We start from the raw sequence: 21361 nt of genomic DNA, 5'->3' as shown, positions 1-21361 counted from the left end.
AAGCGTTGTGGTACCTTTTTGGTGTAAGAACGATATATAAATGCTTAGATTATTATTATTATTATTATTATATTAAGCAGAGTGTCACTACAAAGGTGGGGTATTCTACTGGTATGTTAAGTGTATGTATGGCATCAAGTGCTTTGAGTAGATGGTGTTGCTTAACAAATTACTAGCTGAGCAAATACTAGTAAGGAATAGCTATAAAGTGTGTTTCTCGTGTGTTATTTTGTTTGCATCCAAGGCTGTATGGTAAACTTGGTTGTGATCCTTTGTTTTACGGCAGTTACAGGTTGAATGCCTTATGACTGGTACCCCGAACAAAGATATTAGAGAGGTTTCGCAGAGACGCGGATACGAATACGCATACAGATATCGAACCATACGCGTTCGCGTCAAGTGAGCTGTGTAGTTTTGTTTCGCAAACCAAATGGCTGCACCCATGGACAATCGTCAGCGAGAAGATTTACTTCGCTTGGCCATAGAAAATGACGACGAAGATGCAATTTGTTTTCTCCTTCTTCCTAAATTTGGCCCAACAACATTTGATCCTGATTTTCCTAAGTTTCGTTTGGACAATCTGACCGATGAGCAGTGTCGTAGCAATTTTAGATTCGACAAACAGGTAGATATGTATATTTTAATTTTATGTAAACTTAGTGTAGGTTAGCTACATAGGTAGGCATTACAACATTCGTACATTCATAATCACAATAAATAGACTGAAGGATGGAAAAAAACATGATCATACCATTCATTGAGCAGTTGGGAATGGTCTTACCACATGACATGCATGACATATGATTATTATTTAATAAAACTTCAAGGGCCTTGCCAGACTTGTTTTCAGGTTGTTGACAATGACAATTGTAATAATATACAAAATCTGAATATTTTGACAATGACATGTGATTGTGATGTGTCTGAACATGCTGATGAGTGAGGATAGGGGTGCTTTTTAGGCTTTAGGTAACTGTAAACATCACAAACTGCAAAATTTGGGGGGGTCCTCATGAAATGTTGTGCTGATTCCTTCATGGATTTTATGAATTGTACATTTTTGGTCAGTCTCTCTTAAAAAAGAGTTGCACACTAACATCATCCTTTTCATGTCTCTTCAATTTACACAGGCGATCTGACAGCTTGCTACTAGGTTACACTTGCCCGAAAGGATAGTCTGCCCTAATAGAACTGTTGCTGATAAATGTAGAGTCGATGGTCTGTGTATCCTTCTAAGGCGGTTTGTTTACCCCAACCGACTTGCAGATTTGGAGCTGTTTTTGGGACGGCCTAAATCAACCCTGTCAATGATAATTAACTGTACACTCAATCATGTGTTTGAAGAGCATGAACATCGTCTCACAAACAGACCAACCTTGGCTACTTAATAAGTTACAGATGTATGCTGATGCTATTCATCGGAAAGGTGCACCACTCGTGGACTGTATAGGCTTGATCGATTGAACTGTTTGCCCCATCTGCAGACCCACGAGAAACCAGCGAGTATGCTATAATGGCCATAAAAGAATTCATTCCCTGAAATTTCAATCAGTTGTTACTCCTGACGGCATGGTAGCCAACATGGTCGGACTTGTTGAGGGGAGGAGACACGATTGTGCACGTCTTTGCAAAAGTGGACTCATGGGTAGGATGGAAGCTGCTGGACTGCAAGATATGAATGGGCTCCCATTGAGCCTCTATGGAGATCCTGCTTATCCTATGCAGAACTTTCTTCTGTGCCCATTTAAGGGTGCAAACATCACTGAAGAACAGCAAAATTTTAATAGATCGATGTCATCTGTTAGAGAAGCTGTAGAGTGGGAATTTGGGAAAATTGTGTCGCTTTTCGCCTTCCTAGATTTCAGAAAAAAATTGAAAGTGCTCCTTCAGCCAGTGGCCAAGTATTATTTGGTGGGTGCATTTTTAAAAAACTGCCACACATGCCTCAACAGTAGTCAAACCAGCCACTATTTTGCAGTTGTCCCACTCATTCTTGAGGAGTATCTGAATTAAATTACTTTGTTGTGTCCCATGCCAGCTTTATGGTCTTTCAAAACAAAATTTGTGCTTAATTAGGCTGTCTTCTTAGCAACCTTCTTCCAATTTTACCTAGTCAAGTTCCAAGTTCCGTGGATCATCCGTAACCTGTTGGGTTTTCTTTACAAATTACACCGAATCTTTGAAAATTTATTAATTTTTGCCAAGTTAGTGCCCATTTTCAAAATGACTGAACAAAATCTAGTACAAAAAATAACCCAATTGTTGAATCCATGCATGGAAGCAGATGTGCTAGCACATACTTTGTTTTAAACCACCTATTCTGTCCACTAAACACATCTTGATACTGTTGTAAAAATTAGAAAGAGAATCCGAAGACACAATAAATAAGCAGTTTCTAAATTAACTTGACAATACATGTGTGTGTGATCTTTGTTTTTATTTGGATGATTGTTACTCAGATGAATTATTTCAGACACTTCCAAAAGTCCCCCCACCCAATTTAATGGAGGTCTGAAATGTCAACTAGTGGTGGAGATGGTAGTTAGGGTGGTATAGGAGTGGATAGGTAGGAGACTCTTTAAGGCCATTAGTATTACTTAGTAGCCATGGATAAATGAAACCCAATACAACTGAAAAGGGAACAAAAACTGGATTTTTATCAGCAGAGAAAAATAAATAAAAAACAGCGTGGGGCTGCAAGAAGTATCCATTAATACAAAAAACAACTTCCTTAAGCTTTCAGTGACATAATTTCTGCTTGTCGATGTGCCTTTAGGGAAGTTTTCGTGCGATCTTTGCATGCTCGGAGAGTTACTTTTTTGTTGTGCAATGTCGAGTTTACGTTGCACGAAACTGTCTCCCATTGCCTGTGTTTTTCTGGGCCTTGATGGTATGGGTTTATAGCAACTACTTCCTTCAACAGGACTATATCAAGCCCTGGGTAGAACCAGACTGATTTTGCAAATGACATGTTGACATGTGTGAATGAACCTAAAAAGAGAACACATTACCAAATATCTGTTTAAAAAAAACAGGAGAGGCAGAAATGAGAGAGAGAGATGTAAACCAATTCTTTGAATGTCATGTAATTTTATTTTAGGAAGGGTCCTTCAACCCTAGCCCCCCAAAATATGCCAATACGCTAGATACATCTGCTCATTGGCCCCTTTGCACCATGAAGTGTGAGATTTTATAGAAATTAAACCAACTTTGTTTGCCCCCAAAATAGGCTATCCTATATATTATAACAAAAATATTCAAACAAGGGAGAAATCTGCCAGGCCAGGTGATGGATATTTCACCAAAAAATAGCCAGCACATTATAATTACTAGCCAGAAATAAGTTGTGGATAAGTAAACAATTTGAAAAACAAAATAGGACAATAACCTCTTGACTTTATTGTCGGAAAATCTTTGGTGCAAGGCATGCAGCGAGTGTCACCAGTATCTTCCTCCATGGTCTAGTGTACGCCAAGTCTGCGTTATACAGACTTATATACGTACTTATAACTTTATATGCAGGGCCGGCTGGCACCACTGTTCTGTACATACATACATACATACATACATAACATGTACAGTACATAAAAACTCCACAGGCTAAACTGACATCCGTCGCCTAACTTTTTAGTCCATTTCTCTTTTTTCTGAAGCACGGTGGTTAACAAATGTCCAACTACATCCATGTATGATACCTGTAATAGACATGGTGAAAACCTGGTGCATTAAAAAATAACAATCCGTTGCAAAAACATGAACAAAATATACTCGTTGTTTACTTACGTGTATGGCCACAGATTCCCGTTTTGAGCGACTGTTCTAACTTGTGTACAACGGTTATACGTCACATGGACCTCAAAAAGTGATGACGTATTATGACGTATCCGTTCACGTAAGAGTATCGGTGACTCTGCGAAACCTCTCTATTGACAAAATAGAGGAACCACCAATGAGGGCCAGATAGCTCAGTTGGTAGAGTGCTGGCTCATTAATCTGGAGGTTGCAAATTCCAAGTTCTGCTATAGTAATTTTGTCTTTGTTCAGCTCAAAATTAGTTTGGTACAAATTGTATAAATGTTCAATTACTACCTGTCTATTCATTACAAGATATTGAATTGATTAATTGACATGCTCAGGTGCAAATAATGTACACCTTTGTATAACGCAGAAATGAAAAAAATTGTTTTCTGTTTTTTTCTTTTCAGATCTGGATTTCAAACGGTGGCATAGCTGATGTTATGACAGTATTTGCAAGAACAGAAGTTACTAATGACAAGGTATGTTGACTAAATTACCCATCTAATTTACCCATATGCAAGATTTATTTTTCAGATCTCTTTCTAACTTTCAAATTTACTTCACACCCCACTCTCTAATAATTCAATATGGTCCACTTTTGATTGATATGCACAATGCCAACCTGCAACATGGTGAATGCAAAATACAACTAGTTCTGTGCACAAACTATACCATACACAACCGTACAGTTGAACAGTGCTATAATGGTTGGTCAACTAATACCAACAAATGTAATGGAATTTATTTAAAATAAGTTGAGGCCAACCAAGAACAGACTTTAGGCCAACCCAGAACAGACTGGACAACGGCCTTAAAACTGACATGATGAAGTTTATTTTGGAAGTCTGGATTCTAAATGTAAAAAAAAATACTTTTGGAGTCGGCAGATTTGAGTTTATCAGTGAAGTATCTTGTGTCCAATGATTCCATTAGCCTGTTTCGATTGGTCGATATGAAGCAGGAGATACACTCCCAGACTGCTTTGGACCACCTCCTTTTAGATCAGTGATGATATTGACCTGGCATATTTTGTGTCTAGGTATTATATCATGGATGAATAAGGCAATCTTTGTAAGAACATGTCCTTCGAGGTGCAACCAACCAATCAAGGGTTTGGAGTTGAGTGAGACCCTGTTTACACTAGATCCCGAAAGCGTCTTCGTTGTTGTGATGGATGGCATGCACAGTGCACATGGACTGTGCGTGTGTGAAACGTTTTGTTGTTTTCAGCGTCCCTAAATACATACATTGCTACCTTCGGAGCTTGCCTTGTTGCTGTATTTGGTTAAAGTTGCTATCTTTTCTACCTCCATTGTCATTGTTGTCTGAAACATTTACACGTTTTAGGAGTAAATCAAATGATTTTCGAGAGTGAACTTTTCGAAATATCCCAACAATCTTAACAACTATATCTCGTTTGAGAAGTTGTACACAAGTTCTCATAATTGCGATCGAACAAATGATTTGCAACGTTACAATATAACGAGATCGAGCAATGTTTGGGTACGAAAACTAGGTTTTGTCAGGTTCCCCGAACGACATAATAACATGTCTGATCGATTGCTACAACTGAATTGGTGCCAGACTAATTTACTCGACGCTCCGGCTAAGTACAAGAATCTTCACATAATACTTTTCGTTTTCGCCAACAATTACAGATCGCTCCGTTATTTATCTTTGTTGATGTACATGTACCTTGAAGAAAATATGGCGCGCTAAAAACGTGACCCTTGAGCTTTTTCTGAGGAGCGGTGACGTCAGTGCCAATAAACATCCTGTTCAAAAGTGTGATCGGAGCCGGATTCTGTGGTCATAAAAAATGCAGAATGTCAATCCACCTTTCTGGATCTAGTGTAAACGCGGTCTAAGGCTGTGTTGTATTTAAAACCACATTATTCCCATCTGAATCAGTAAGATAAACATGTTCTGAATGCTGGAAGGTTCCTGATTAGAAGTAACATTAGTATATGTTGGTTTAAGCATTATCAGTAGACAGCAACAAACAAGTAACAACAGGATATGTTGGTTTAAGCATGATTAGTAGACAGCAACAAACAAGTAACAATAGGATATGTTGGTTTAAGCATGATTAGTAGACATCAACAAACAAGTAACATTAGTATATGTTGGTTTAAGCATTATAGACAACAACAAACAAGTAACAATAGGATATGTTGGTTTAAGCATGATTAGTAGACAACAACAAACAAGTAACAATAGGATATGTTGGTTTAAGCATGATTAGTAGATGGCAACAAACAAGTGGTGGTCTAAAAGATGGTCATTATGCAATAAAGAATTATGTCATCATCAGGACAAGTATCAAGTGTAGTATATGGCCACACTTGAATGTTGGGTTTGTCACCCTAAACCCAATTGATGTAACAGAAGTCATGATTTGGGAGACATCAGGACAAGTATCAAGTGTAGTATATGGCCACACTTGAATGTTGGGTTTATCACCCTGAACCCAATTGATGTAACAGAAGTCATGATTTGGGAGACATCAGGACAAGTATCAAGTGTAGTATATGGCCACACTTGAATGTTGGGTTTGTCACCCTAAACCCAATTGATGTAACAGAAGTCATGATTTGGGAGACATCAGGACAAGTATCAAGTGTAGTATATGGCCACACTTGAATGTTGAGTTTGTCACCCTGAACCCAATTGATGTAACAGAAGTCATGATTTGGGAGACATCAGATCTAGATTGTTGGTCAATTTGAAAGTTAAAATCACTAAATATCTGCACTGTAAGATTGATGTCTTTCAGAAAAAAGTAGACGATCGAGAGAAAATGTGCACTTGTAAAAACGTCTGTTCAGTTGGGGTTTTGTTTTATTGGATTGTGTTTTAAAGGAACACGTTGCCTTGAATCGGACGAGTTGGTCTATAAAAAGCGTTTGTAACCGTTTTGTATAAAATGCATATGGTTGGAAAGATGTTTCAAAAGTAGAATACAATAATCCACACAAGTTTGCCTCGAAATTGCGTGGTTTTCCTTTTACTGTGCGAACTAACACGGTCGGCCATTAATTTGACTCCCATAAATGGCCGACCGTGTTAGTCGACGAGGTTAAAACGAAAACCATGCAATTTCGAGGCATGTTTGTGTGGATCATTGTATTCTACTTTTACAACATCTTTCTGCCCACATGCATTTTATAAAAAAACAGTTACAAATGCTATTCAAAGACCCACTCGACCGATCCAAGGCAACGTGTTCCTTTAAAATAACTACAACCAACTTGTTTTGTTGCAGCAAAACAATGCATTTTCAAGAGTAGTCAATTTTTTGCAGTTTGTAATATGAACAGATAATATTTAGTTTTAATTGAGTGAGCCAGTGCAGCCCATTTTGGTTTTCTTCGTAACTCTTATCCCATGGTCGACATGTACAAATGATTAGTTGGTTGAGGTGATTAACACACTAATTATAGCATAGTATACAAATATTGAGTGGCTCAGAGTGGAATGGGAGGAATATTATCGCAAGGTAAAATTTGGACATTCGCCTCGTGAAATAGAACAGTCCAAATTTTCACCCAATATTTGTTTTGTATAACTGACATATAGATCCTTGTCATTTGATGTATTTTAAAAGGATAACATTATGAAAAAATAACCATGTTTGTGAGTTTGTTTGACAACCCAAAATCATATTGCGCCGCGTAGCGGCAACAATGCACAAATTTAATAGCAATCGGATCACAACCTTTTGCACAGGTGCTCCTTTGTTTTAGAAGCGGTGCAACGGTGCTGTACTGCTCAAAAACATTGGGAACAAGGATGATCCTAACTGTTGAATGGGAAATGCTATTCCCCATGGGCGAATAGGTCTTTTTGATCGCCGGTGTGGATGGGAGTAATAGTGAATGTCACGTGAAGTAAGTTCCACCAATCAAATGACAAGGATCTGTATGTCAGTTATATAATCATCTCTATTGAGTCAGAAGTAATGTTTAATGATTTCCAGGGTGAGCAAGAAGACAAGATCTCAGCGTTCATTGTAGAGAGAGCATTTGGTGGAGTAACAAGTGGGAAACCAGAAGACAAACTTGGCATCAGAGGATCTAATAGTAAGTCATCCTAATCATTGAAGTTGGTATGATCAAAGCTTACTTATCCACCTTTATAAGGTACTTAAAGCCATTGGACCCTTTCGGTACATAAAAAAAAAAAAAGTTCACAGATTTACAAATAATTTACAGGCTTTACAGAAGGTAATGGTGAAAGACTTCTCTTGAAATATTAGTCCATGAAATGCTTTACTTTTTGAGAAAACGGTAAAACAATATAACGAGAATTACGGCTTTGTTATAAACACATGTCATGACACGGCGAAACGCGCGAAAACAGGAGTGGGTTTCCCGTTATTTTCTCCCGACTCCGATGTCCGATTGAGCCTAAATTTCCACAGGATTGTTATTTTATATATAAGTTGTGATACACGAAGTGTGGGACTTAGACAATACTGTTTACAGAAAGTGTATAATGGCTTTAAGGTGCTTGATAAAGAGAGACATTTTTTAGAATACATGTAGGTTCTGATGGTACTCAAGGTGCTTAAGTAAAGAGAAACACTTTTTAGTAACAGTTCTGATGTTACATCTGCTTCTGATCATTTAGTTTTTAACAAAAACAGCAGTCAACCAATATGTGAACATTTCTATCTGGTTGTGTTTTTAACAAAACTCATTTTAATTTATGTAACACAATAAATAACAGTCAATGTTTGGCAAGGGTATTTATTCACATGTGCCCATCTTTATTTGCTAAATTAAAATGTGTGAAGAATATGGGAGGTTGTTTTGATATGTGTGCTCTGAATGTCAGGATAATCATGGACCCTGACACTTTGACATTTGTTCTTTGAAGGAGGAAAAGGCAATAAAGTCCACAAGTGGGAAATGACAATTCAAGTATGGTAATCTAAAAAATGGTGAACACTTTGCATTTTTTATTTTGATCTAATAAGCATGTGAGGTTCACTTTGAGAACACGCCCGTTCCAGTCGAGAATGTTCTGGGTGAGGTGGGCGGAGGCTTCAAGGTTGCAATGAATATTCTGAACAGCGGTCGTTTCAGCATGGGCAGCTCAGGAGCAGGGATGATCAAGGTTGCAGTAGGTAAGGAAGAGGAGGGTGTGGAGCGGGTTGATCAAGGTTGCAGTAGGTAAGGATGAGGGGGTGTGGAGTGGGATGATTAAGGTTGCAGTAGGTAAGGATGAAGGGAGTGGAGTAGGTTGATCAAGGTTGCAGTAGGTTAGTATGAGGGGGTGTGGAGTGGGATGATCAAGGTGGCAGTAGGTTAGTATGTGGAGGGTGTGGAGTGGGTTGATCAAGGTTGCAGTAGGCTAGTATGAGGAGGGTGTGGAGTGGGATGATCAAGGTTGCAGTAGGTTAGTATGTGGAGGGTGTGGAGTGGGATGATCAAGGTTGCAGTAGGTTAGTATGTGGAGGGTGTGGAGTGGGTTGATCAAGGTTGCAGTAGGGTAGTATGTGGAGGGTGTGGAGTGGGTTGATCAAGGTTGCAGTAGGCTAGTATGAGGAGGGTGTGGAGTGGGATGATCAAGGTTGCAGTAGGTTAGTATGTGGAGGGTGTGGAGTGGGTTGATCAAGGTTGCAGTAGGTTAGTATGAGGAGGGTGTGGAGTGGGATGATCAAGGTTGCAGTAGGTTAGTATGAGGAGGGTGTGGAGTGGGTTGATCAAGGTTGCAGTAGGTTAGTATGTGGAGGGTGTGGAGTGGGTTGATCAAGGTTGCAGTAGGCTAGTATGAGGAGGGTGTGGAGTGGGTTGATCAAGGTTGCAGTAGGTTAGTATGTGGAGGATGTGGAGTGGGTTGATCAAGGTTGCAGTAGGTTAGTATGTGGAGGGTGTGGAGTGGGTTGATCAAGGTTGCAGTAGGTTAGTATTTGGAGGGTGTGGAGTGGGTTGATCAAGGTTGCAGTAGGTTAGTATGTGGAGGGTGTGGAGTGGGTTGATCAAGGTTGCAGTAGGTTAGTATGTGGAGGGTGTGGAGTGGGTTGATCAAGGTTGCAGTAGGTAAGGATGAAGAGAGTGGAGTGGGTTGATCAAGGTTGTAGTAGGTAAGGATGAAGAGAGTGGAGTGGGTTGATCAAGGTTGCAGTAGGTTAGTATGAGGGGGTGTGGAGTGGGATGCCCAGGTCAAAATTCCAGTTGAACCTAGTTAACTGGGGTCAACTGGTTCAACTGGATAGTGATCAAACTCGTCCATTTTCCATATTAACCAACTGGTTTGGACTAGGTTTAACTGTGTTCAACTAGGTTGAAATTATAAACCAGTTGGTCTCTGTCAATTTTCCATATTAAACCAACTGGTTTTAACTGTGTTTAACTAGTTTATCAACTGGTTTCAACTAGTTCCAGTTAAACCCAGTTTAACTAGGTTCAACTGGAATTTCGACCTGGGTGATCAAGGTTGCAGTAGGTAAGGAAGAGGAGGGTGTGGAGCGGGTTGATCAAGGTTGCAGTAGATCAGTATGAGGGGGTGTGGAGTGGGTTGATTAAGGTTGCAGTAGGTAAGGATTAGGAGGGTGTGGAGTGGGTTGATCAAGGTTGCAGTAGGTTAGTATGTGGAGGGTGTGGAGTGGGTTGATCAAGGTTGCAGTAGGTAAGGATGAAGAGAGTTGAGTGGGTTGATCAAGGTTGCAGTAGGTTAGTATGTGGAGGGTTTGGAGTGGGTGGATCAAGGTTGCAGTATGTTAGTATGAGGGGGTGTGGAGCGGGTTGATTAAGGTTGCAGTAGGTTAGTATGTGGAGGGTGTGGAGTGGGATGATCAAGGTTGCAGTAGGTTAGTATGTGGAGGGTGTGGAGAGGGATGATCAAGGTTGCAGTAGGTTAGTATGTGGAGGGTGTGGAGTGGGTTGATCAAGGTTGCAGTAGGTTAGTATGTGGAGAGTGTGGAGTGGGATGATCAAGGTTGCAGTAGGTTAGTATGAGGAGGGTGTGGAGTGGGATGATCAAGGTTGCAGTAGGTTAGTATGAGGGGGTGTGGAGCGGGTTGATTAAGGTTGCAGTAGGTTAGTATGTGGAGGGTGTGGAGTGGGATGATCAAGGTTGCAGTAGGTTAGTATGTGGAGGGTGTGGAGAGGGATGATCAAGGTTGCAGTAGGTTAGTATGTGGAGGGTGTGGAGTGGGTTGATCAAGGTTGCAGTAGGTTAGTAAGAGGAGGGTGTGGAGTGGGATGATCAAGGTTGCAGTAGGTTAGTATGAGGGGGTGTGGAGTGGGATGATCAAGGTTGCAGTAGGTTAGTATGTGGAGGGTGTGGAGTGGGTTGATCAAGGTTGCAGTAGGCTAGTATGAGGAGGGTGTGGAGTGGGATGATCAAGGTTGCAGTAGGTTAGTATGTGGAGGGTGTGGAGTGGGATGATCAAGGTTGCAGTAGGTTAGTATGTGGAGGGTGTGGAGTGGGTTGATCAAGGTTGCAGTAGGTTAGTATGTGGAGGGTGTGGAGTGGGTTGATCAAGGTTGCAGTAGGCTAGTATGAGGAGGGTGTGGAGTGGGATGATCAAGGTTGCAGTAGGTTAGTATGTGGAGGGTGTGGAGTGGGTTGATCAAGGTTGCAGTAGGTTAGTATGAGGAGGGTGTGGAGTGGGATGATCAAGGTTGCAGTAGGTTAGTATGAAGGGGTGTGGAGTGGGGTTGATCAAGGTTGCAGTAGGTTGGTATGAGGAGGATGTGGAGTGGGATGATCAAGGTTGCAGTAGGTAAGTATGAGGAGGGTGTGGAGTGGAATGATCAAGGTTGCAGTAGGTTAGTATGTGGAGGGTGTGGAGTGGGATGATCAAGGTTGCAGTAGGTAAGTATGAGGAGGGTGTGGAGTAGGTTGATCAAGGTTGCAGTAGGTAAGTATGAGGAGGGTGTGGAGAGGGATGATCAAGGTTGCAGTAGGTAAGTATGAGGAGGGTGTTGAGTGGGTTGATCAAGGTTGCAGTAGGTAAGTATGAGGAGGGTGTGGAGAGGGATGATCAAGGTTGCAGTAGGTTAGTATGTGGAGGGTGTGGAGTGGGATGATCAAGGTTGCAGTAGGTAAGTATGAGGAGGGTGTGGAGTGGGATGATCAAGGTTGCAGTAGGTTAGTATGTGGAGGGTGTGGAGAGGGATGATCAAGGTTGCAGTAGGTTAGTATCAGGAGGGTGTGGAGTGGGTTGATCAAGGTTGCAGTAGGTTAGTATGAGGAGGGTGTGGAGTGGGATGATCAAGGTTGCAGTAGGTTAGTATGTGGAGGGTGTGGAGAGGGATGATCAAGGTTGCAGTAGGTTAGTATCAGGAGGGTGTGGAGTGGGATGATCAAGGTTGCAGTAGGTAAGTATGAGGAGGGTGTGGAGTGGGATGATCAAGGTTGCAGTAGGTTAGTATGTTGAGGGTGTGGAGAGGGATGATCAAGGTTGCAGTAGGTTAGTATGTGGAGGGTGTGGAGAGGGATGATCAAGGTTGCAGTAGGTTAGTATGAGGAGGGTGTGGAGTGGGTTGATCAAGGTTGCAGTAGGTTAGTATGAGGAGGGTGTGGAGTGGGATGATCAAGGTTGCAGTAGGTTAGTATGTGGAGGATGTGTAGTGAGATGATCAAGGTTTCAGTAGGTAAGTATGAGGAGGGTGTGGAGTGGGATGATCAAGGTTTTAGTAGGTTAGTATGTGGAGGGTGTGGAGTGGGATGATCAAGGTTGCAGTAGGTTAGTATGTGGAGGGTGTGGAGTGGGTTGATCAAGGTTGCAGTAGGTTAGTATGAGGAGGGTGTGGAGTGGGTTGATCAAGGTTGCAGTAGGTTAGTATGTGGAGGATGTGGAGTGGGTTGATCAAGGTTGCAGTAGGTTAGTATGAGGAGGGTGTGGAGTGGGATGATCAAGGTTGCAGTAGGTAAGTATGAGGAGGGTGTGGAGTGGGATGATCAAGGTTGCAGTAGGTTAGTATGAGGAGGGTGTGGAGTGGGTTGATCAAGGTTGCAGTAGGTTAGTATGTGGAGGATGTGGAGTGGGTTGATCAAGGTTGCAGTAGGTAAGTATGAGGAGGGTGTGGAGTGGGTTGATCAAGGTTGCAGTAGGTAAGTATGAGGAGGGTGTGGAGTGGGATGATAAAGGTTGCAGTAGGTTATTATGTGGAAGGTGTTGAGTGGGATGTTTAAGGTTGCAGTAGGTTTGTATGTGGAGGATGTGGAGTGGGATGATCAAGGTTGCAGTAGGTTAGTATGTGGAGGGTGTCATGTTGATCAAGGTTGCAGTAGGTTAGTACATGTATGTGGAGGGGGGGAGTGGGTTGATCAAGGTTGCAGTAGGTACGTGTATGAGGAGATTGTAGAGTTTAGAGTATGCTCACGGACAGGATTGTTTTTGTGTGATTTTACTGTATACTTTAGTTTTGAGAAATGGCACAATGAAACCGTAGCTCAAAAAAAAGAAAGATAACCAACATTCTCTCAATATGTACTTGGATTTCTTGTTCTCTTTTTGAAAACATATGAAATGCATTCACTGATTGTAATGCGTTGTGGTTGGTGCTGCACAGTCGAAACGTTTAAGCTTGTGCGCATTATACCAGGTATTCTTTATGTGTAAGTATTGGCTAGCCATATTATTTAAGAACCTGTTTGGAGATTTTTCACACACTTTAATTTGATTATTGATATTGATTAAATTTTGCATGAATGTTAATTATGCCCTATATGTTTTTAGGTATGGTAACTGAACATGCAAGTACCCGCAAACAATTCAATACTAAATTACGTGACTTTGGATTGATACAAGAGAAGATAGCCCAGATGACCATAACAGCATACGTAATGGAAAGCATGGCTTATCTTACGGCTGGAATGCTGGATAGACCTGGACCTCAAGATTGCTCATTGGAAGCTGCTATCGTTAAGGTATGTGGAATACACAAAAGAAATTTTTGTAGTTGATACCAACATAAAACAAGTAAGAATAAACTTTAAGTAATAGTAAACTTGCGGATACAACTATGTTTTAAATCTCTTTTGAAGGTGCTCTTAAGAGACACTCTTTTAAAGACACATTTTGAAATTGTTATGATACCAATTCATGCAGCACCTTGTATACTGGGTTTACTAGTTGCTGAGGGGCACTCGGCAGCCACTGCCAGAAACACCAGGGCTAATCCCTTCTCTTAACGATAAGTGTACTGGGTTCGATTTCACAAAGAGTTAGGACTAGTCCTAACTTAGGACTAGTCCTAGGAGATATACAAATTGCATGGATAGTCCTAAGTTAGGACGAGTAACTGGTCCTAACTCGAGATAAAACTATTCCTAACTCTTTGTGAAATCCACCCCTGGTTTCTTTATGGCATTACACAACACACGGGACCTACAGCTTAACTCCCATTTGAAGGCCAAAACATTCGTGGTTAAGTATCTTGCTTAAGGACACAAGTGCCATGATCAAATCTGGTACCCACACTCTGCTGAACAGAAACACCAGAGCTTGTGTCCAGTGCATTTATACTCTCGGCCACAACTTTCCATTGAATACAAGTGTCTCTAAAGGGATAAACAATAACCAAAGGAGCAAAAGAAATGTAAATCATACATTAACATATTGTGGTGATATAAGCTTAAACATATATGTCAACACTTCCTAAACTATTATATTATTTCTCTGAATTTACATGCATTTAACATTACAGGTGTTTGCATCTGAGGGTTCATGGGTGTGTGTGAGTGAAGCCCTCCAAATTCTTGGAGGTCTTGGCTATATGAAGGACTATCCATATGAGAGGTACCTCCGAGATGCTCGCATCCTTCTTATCTTTGAAGGAACCAATGAGATTCTCAGGATGTATGTTGCACTTACTGGTATGCAAGCAGCTGGCAAGCAATTGGTCGATACTGTCAAGTGAGTTAAATATAGTTGGTTTCTTTATTTGATGTATGTTGTACTTACTGGTATGTAAGTAGCTGGCAAGCAATTGATCGGCACTGTCAAGTGGGTTAAGTATAGTTGGTTTCTTTATTTGATGTATGTTGTACTTACTGGTATGTAAGTAGCTGGCAAGCAATTGATTGACACTGTCAAGTGAGTTAAATATACAGTCGACTCCCGTTATTATGAGCTCGCATGTTACAAGGTTCCGGTTGATACGAGGTTTTTTGCCGGTCCCGAACGGCCCCATGCGTGTTTCAATGCATTAAAATACTGATTATACGAGCACGGTAGTAGCGAGAACACGGTTATAACGAGGTAATTTGGGAGACCCATTACGAGCAAAACATTGTTTAAAACCCTTCTATAACGAGAACAATTCAAAACCAACAAAGGAAATACCTGTACAGCTGGTAAAGTCGATATTTGTGGCTTTTAAGACATACAATAGAGGTGTTAAGTGGACGCTACCGCTAGCAACACTAATCCGAAATCGGGAGTCACGAGTCAGCAAGCAAGGTTGTTAAATCCAAACTCCGGACAATGGAGGGATTAGGAGGTTTGCATGGTTCAAACATTGGAGAAATCTTAAGAAAAGATACTGATCCACTGAGTTTATAAGCGCATTATAAATTTTCAGAAGAAAAAAAACACCTGCAACTTACAATCAAAACTAGTTGCATGATCAATATTATTGAATGCAAAAGCAAGATTTTACCTGGTATCCCACATTGGCAATGAACCATCTAACATGACACAGGTGTTTACCAATGAAAATCAAGATTCTATTTTTTGTTGCTGCGACGAGTGTATTGCACATGACACACATGCACAGAACAGCACGATCTTCCCTGGTATCTCGTGTTAGCAATGAACCTTCTATTATTACACTAGTGGTTACCAATGAAAATCCAGCTTTTATTTTATTGACTGAAAATTTTCACAGCGTGTGCAATATGCATTGCAGCAGTAAGATTTCCCTGGTATCTCGCAGCAGCAATGAACCATCCAGCGTTAAACAGGTGGTTACCAATGAAAACCAAGACTCTATTTATTGCATTGGCAATAAACTGCCGGCGACCAAAGTTTTGTAAGAGAAACTTCCCAAAACATGAACGCAAGTTAAAATCTTACACTTTTTATCAATCTTGTAAAATGTAAATTGATTTTAAAATTGAATTTAAATTTAAACCAACTTAGTTAAAAGTTTTATAAGCCCCACGTTGTAATTGTTTGTGCAGTACATCGCACATACTACTCTATGCACAATAATGACGTATGTATCTATATTTAGCGCGCTGCGTTTATGACGAGATTCGGATAATACAAGGAAAATGGGCCAGTCCGGCGGACCTCGTTATAACGGGAGTCGACTGTAGTTGGTTTCTTTATTTGATGTATGTTGTACTTACTGGTATGCAAGCAGCTGGCAAGCAATTGGTCGACACTGTCAAGTGAGTTAAATATAGTTGGTTTCTTTATTTGATGTATGTTGTACTTAAAACTGATTTATCCTCCTCTATCTCCAGGAAACTACAGAGTCCCTTGAGTAATCCAGGGTTTGTGACCAAGGCTTTACTTGATAGATTCTTGTATAAGATCGGCCTGAAGAAAGGTGTCAAGTTGGATCATGATAGTGGTGGTGTCCACCCAGTATTCAATGTGAGTATTTGTATATGTCACATCCCGGAATTTGAAGTTAGCCAAAACGGGACATAACCTTCGGTAGATAGTTTAACACACACCAAACAGAGGGTCAAATCAAACGCATTGTCCACAAATTCATTTGCGTATGAAACTATATACATTTATTTACAAGTCTCTCTATTTACAACACAATAGTTAATATATTTTATACAAGGGAGCATTAACAAAACACAAATTACTGAATAGTTATCATCACGGAGGCTCAACCTGTTTTGTGTTTGCTGGGGTGCGGTGCTTGGGGTGTCGGCACTAAGGCCCGCTGAACACCAAGTCCCTCCCGTCTCACTCTAGTCTATATGAACTCTTTCGTTTCTTCCTTCCCGTCTATAATAGTACAACATCTCTCTCTCTTCCCCTTCACGGGTAAGAGTGGGGTTTCTTCTCCCAGATTGGGACCCTGGAAAGTTCACATAATAACACCTTATAATCCACTGGAATATTTAATACAAAAAATAATATCAATAGGTGACATCTTAATGCTTGGAAAACGCTACTCACTTAGTTTCAAACAAAAGTCTGTGTCACCACCTTTAAATGCAGCTGTCAAAACTATGTGGTGTTAGCACTGTATACTCAGTACTTTCCCGAGTCCTGTGAAAAAATATCACAGGTATGTTTACTCGGGTGGGATTCGAACCCACGACCCTTGCAATTCTAGAGCAGTGTCTTACCAACTATACTACCGAGGTTGCCCGGCAGCTAGAGGCAGTTCAAATCCTATGTTTTGGCAGCCTAGTTGGTAAGACACTGCTCTAGAATTGCAAGGGTCAGGAATCCCACCTGAGTAAACATGCCTGTGATATTTTTTCACAGGACTTGGGAAAGTATTGAGTATACAGTGCTAACACACATCGGTGTATGGGTAAAAACCAAAATTAATATTCTTTATCCCCGATGCAAACTTAACATCTATTGTATCGTTGCGGTACCCGCTGCCAAAACATAGGATTCAAACTGCCTCTAGCTGCTGGGCAACCTCGGTAGTCTAGTTGGTAAGACACTGATCTAGAATTGCAAGGGTCGTGGGTTCGAATCCCACCCGAGTAAACATGCCTGTGATATTTTTTCACAGGACTCGGGAAAGTACTGAGTATACAGTGCACATCGGTGTATGGGTAAAAACCAAAATTAATATTCTTTATCCCCGATGCAAACTTAACATCTATTATAAATATAGATACAGTTACATCAATGTTCCACAAGTTATATTAACTTTCCTCAACATAAAAAGGTTTCAGTTTCTGCAAGATACATGAACCTGAACCCAAAAGTCAGATATTTTTATTAGGAAAGGTCTGCACAATATAAACAAACTACAAAATATTTGTGGCAAATAAAGTGATTGTTGTTTGGGAAGTGCAGTGTGTACATCATTATCATTAACATTTAAAACTAATTTTAAATAACACCTTTAATGTCATTTGTTTGACAGGATGAGGCAAAGACGTTGCAGACTAGAGCAACCCAGTTTGGTTATGTTGTGGAAAGTCTACTAGCCAAGTACAAGAAGGTGAGCTATACGTACATCACATCTTACAGCTTGGTCCACCATGTTAACTAGAACACCTATGTTAAAGCAAAGACTTTGACAAAAAGCTTTAGGACATGAGGGGAAAAGGAAACTCATATAGTAATTACTTCTGAGAATTGGAATGTGTAAAGTCTGATCATTGTTCTTTTGGATTTTACATATTTTCACTCTGATCATAGTCCATATATTGAAGGACGTAAACAATTTTAAAGGTCTGTACAAATTGCATCTCCCTCCTCCCAACTTCCTCTCTGTTTATTAGGGAATCATGACGGAACAGCTGGTGCTGAAGCGTATAGCAGACATTCTCATAGATGTGTATGCAATCACAGCCGTCTTATCACGTGCTTCTAGGTCTAAGACCATTGGCCTGAGGAACTGTGATCATGAGATGACCATTGCTAAGACGTTTTGTAAGCAGGCTGATGAGAGGATAACAAAGAACTTCTATGATATCGCTCGGGGTGAGTTTTATACAGTTTTGTTGTACAGATGTCCCATCTTGAGTGTTGGGTCAATCCAGGGGTGAGTTTAATAAAGTTCTGTTGTACAGATGTCCCATCATACAATCATTGCAGTGAGTTGAGTAGTTTGAGTGTTGGGTCAACCCAGGGGTTGAGTTTAATCAAGTTCAGTTGTACAGATGTCCCATCATACAATCATTGCAGTGAGTTGAATAGTTTGAGTGTTGTCAACCCAGGGGTTGAGTTTAATCAAGTTCAGTTGTACAGATGTCCCATCATACAATCATTGCAGTGAGTTGAATAGTTTGAGTGTTGGGTCAACCCAGGGGTTGAGTTTAATCAAGTTCAGTTGTACAGATGTCCCATCATACAATCATTGCAGTGAGTTTGAATAGTTTGAGTGTTGGGTCAACCCAGGGGCGAGTTTAATAATAAAGTCTTTACTTATTTATTGTTTAAACATATTCTTATTAACCCATATCGGCCTAAGCGTTTATTTACAAAAAAAAGGGTGTTTGTGGGTAAGCGCCTGCACACACACTTAGTGTTTATTCGTACATCGGGAAACATTTAACACAAAAATAAGGTCATCATTGACAGAAACACTTTGTATACCCTTGGAAAGAGGACAAAATTCTCTTTATTATGTCAAGTTTGTCCCGTTTGACAGCTGCCATAATGACTAACACTAAAAGGAAAAACAAGAAAATTAGATACTTAAAAAAACTAAAAATTGTTTCTTGGACAATAACAAACAGTGAACATAAGTATCATGACTGGAAAGAGTGTTTTCTCAGCTTCAAAATGATATCATAACTTGTTAACATGTACCATTCTATAAACGTACTAGTCAATAATGTAACGTTTTCCTTAGACAAAACAGTTCAATCCTGTGTGCTGTGGACGCACTGCATTTTTTACCTCTTCCTCGGAAAAATTAGACTGCCAAATAAGTGAACTTCCAGGCAAAACATTGATCAAAATCGACATGAAACTCAGCGAAACATACTGTAGTGCGTATTGAAGAAAAGGATTGTGGGATACATTTCTGGTCTAAAACAATGAAGAACGAAACAGGCAAAAAATCTCCTGCGGGAAGTCCGGTAGGTCAGCGCTTGTAGCCTTTTTTTGTTGGTAAGGATTATCATGTAGCTTGGCTAATATGGGTTCAAATATTTCCCTTTAAAGCTTTTATTATAGGAGCCTCATTCCATGACAGCAATTTTTTTTAATTTCTTTTTTCCCTCAGCACCCGATGAAAACTGTGACTCGGCAATTCAAAGAATTGCAACAGAGGTGTGTAATAACCATGGTTACCTGGCTGTTCATCCACTGACGAAGGAATTTTAGGCCTAATCAATTCGTCGTCAAGTTGTCACCAATTTATCATCACAAGTTGAACGTTCAGTCTCTAGGTTCTCGTATCATTAATTAGTCCCAAATTGAGTTACCTACAAATGTTTTGCTCAACACACAATTATATTTGTTTATGATCAACTGGTATACAAAATCTATGGAAACTTTAATAGGTCTGACCACCGAAGGTTTTACTGATTATAAATCCAGAATTTGTGGCATTTGTAAGTTTCTAATTACTTTTGGTTTTGCTAATTGGAATTTGAACCAAAGGTTCAAGTCAAGTGCTGTAACGTGTATTTATTGTGTTCTCATGAATGAGTGTATTTGTAAGCAGTATCAATGCAATCCTGTTTGAATTTTCCTTTTTTTAACTTTGCAACATCACTTAACACTACATGTGATTTGTGTTTGTTTCTCATGTTCAAGTTGTATTTAATTCAACTGCATCCATGAACAATCTTCAGCTCTCTTCAATTAGGATGAATCACAAGGAAACTAGTTAGATTGGGTGTGAACAACTCTTGGTAGTAAAATTGAATAGCGGACACTTCGGCACCTTGCAAACTCGGCAACAGCAAACTCGGCACCTCTCAAACTCGGCACCCAGCACAACTACAAACTTTTTTCACTGTCATAGTGAGGTTGTCCTTTTCAAAGATCTGTATAAAATAATTAATATTTATTTTGTGTGAACTGACATAGTGAGGGCGCCTTTTCTAGACGAGAATACATAATTTTGATGTCTAAGTATTTTTTGGGAACATTTACACGAAAGAGTTCTGAACTGTCGCTGCGGCGGTCGGCCGCGACTGTAGGCAAATCAGGCTCCCAAATCACACTCTCTTCAAAATCAAAAAAGTCGATCATTGTCAACCAAACGTTAACATGTTCAAAACCCAATACATCAATAGCGACCACCATGAAAACAAAACAAAAACTGAACGTGCGGACGTAAAGTTTTCGGGAAAAAATCTCCGATGCCAATTTTTTCAAAAGTTCGGAAGCGGTTATGGTCATATAAGCTAGCATAACTACTAATTAATTTAACTGAATTCAAACCAGTTTTTATTGTGTTTTAATACAACTCTTCGGGTGGTATGTGCTGTTGGTGCCAAGTTTGGTTTATTTCTCCATGGTTTATTGGACCAAAATAGGCCGGTGCCGAGTTTGTTTGGTGCCGACATTCTTGGTGCCGAGTGGGTGCCGAGTTTGCTGGTACCCATAAAATTAACATCATTGCAATAGCTGATTTATAGCTCAGGGGAGTCCTAAGAAGCATTGCATGGTGAGGTATCATTTATGTTTAGTTTGTGGCAACGTCATGTGTATCTACTTGCTAGGTAGAGTTTGTTTTTTTAGAGAACTGCCTTGCTATAATATTCTACTACTGGCGAGTACATTTATCAGGTTTTAATTGCAAGCATAAAAACTTACTTGTTCAAATCAATATAGAGATGTTTATAGTTTAAAACATTGTTAGAACCGGCTCCCTCTGATGTAACACAGTTTTTGAGAAAGAAGTAATTTCTCACTAAAATATTTGAATTGATTTAAAGACCTCAGCTGATAACTTGAAACCAAATTTTCACAGGTTTGTTT

General features: G+C 40.1%; 1 protein-coding gene and 1 pseudogene across 1 annotated transcript in view; both read left to right on the top strand.

Annotated features, from left to right (window-relative positions):
* Positions 1 to 20821, top strand: part of LOC139951295 (complex I assembly factor ACAD9, mitochondrial-like) — a 34760-nt gene extending 13939 nt beyond the window's left edge. Inside the window, exons 7-15 of the mRNA XM_071950121.1 lie at positions 4206 to 4277; positions 7778 to 7880; positions 8780 to 8929; positions 13496 to 13686; positions 14466 to 14674; positions 16231 to 16363; positions 17841 to 17918; positions 18202 to 18403; positions 19653 to 20821. Of these exons, the coding sequence (XP_071806222.1) occupies positions 4206 to 4277; positions 7778 to 7880; positions 8780 to 8929; positions 13496 to 13686; positions 14466 to 14674; positions 16231 to 16363; positions 17841 to 17918; positions 18202 to 18403; positions 19653 to 19753 (1239 nt within the window). The 3' untranslated portion in view covers positions 19754 to 20821. The remainder of the gene's footprint in view (positions 1 to 4205; positions 4278 to 7777; positions 7881 to 8779; positions 8930 to 13495; positions 13687 to 14465; positions 14675 to 16230; positions 16364 to 17840; positions 17919 to 18201; positions 18404 to 19652) is intronic.
* Positions 295 to 2383, top strand: LOC139954548 (putative nuclease HARBI1; annotated as a pseudogene).
* Positions 20822 to 21361: the final 540 nt, after the last annotated feature.

This window comes from Asterias amurensis, chromosome 2 (assembly GCF_032118995.1).
Source record: "Asterias amurensis chromosome 2, ASM3211899v1".
NCBI classification, from domain to species: domain Eukaryota; kingdom Metazoa; phylum Echinodermata; class Asteroidea; order Forcipulatida; family Asteriidae; genus Asterias; species Asterias amurensis.
Note: the sequence above shows the minus strand (reverse complement) of the source record. Positions and strands in the feature narration are given on the sequence as shown.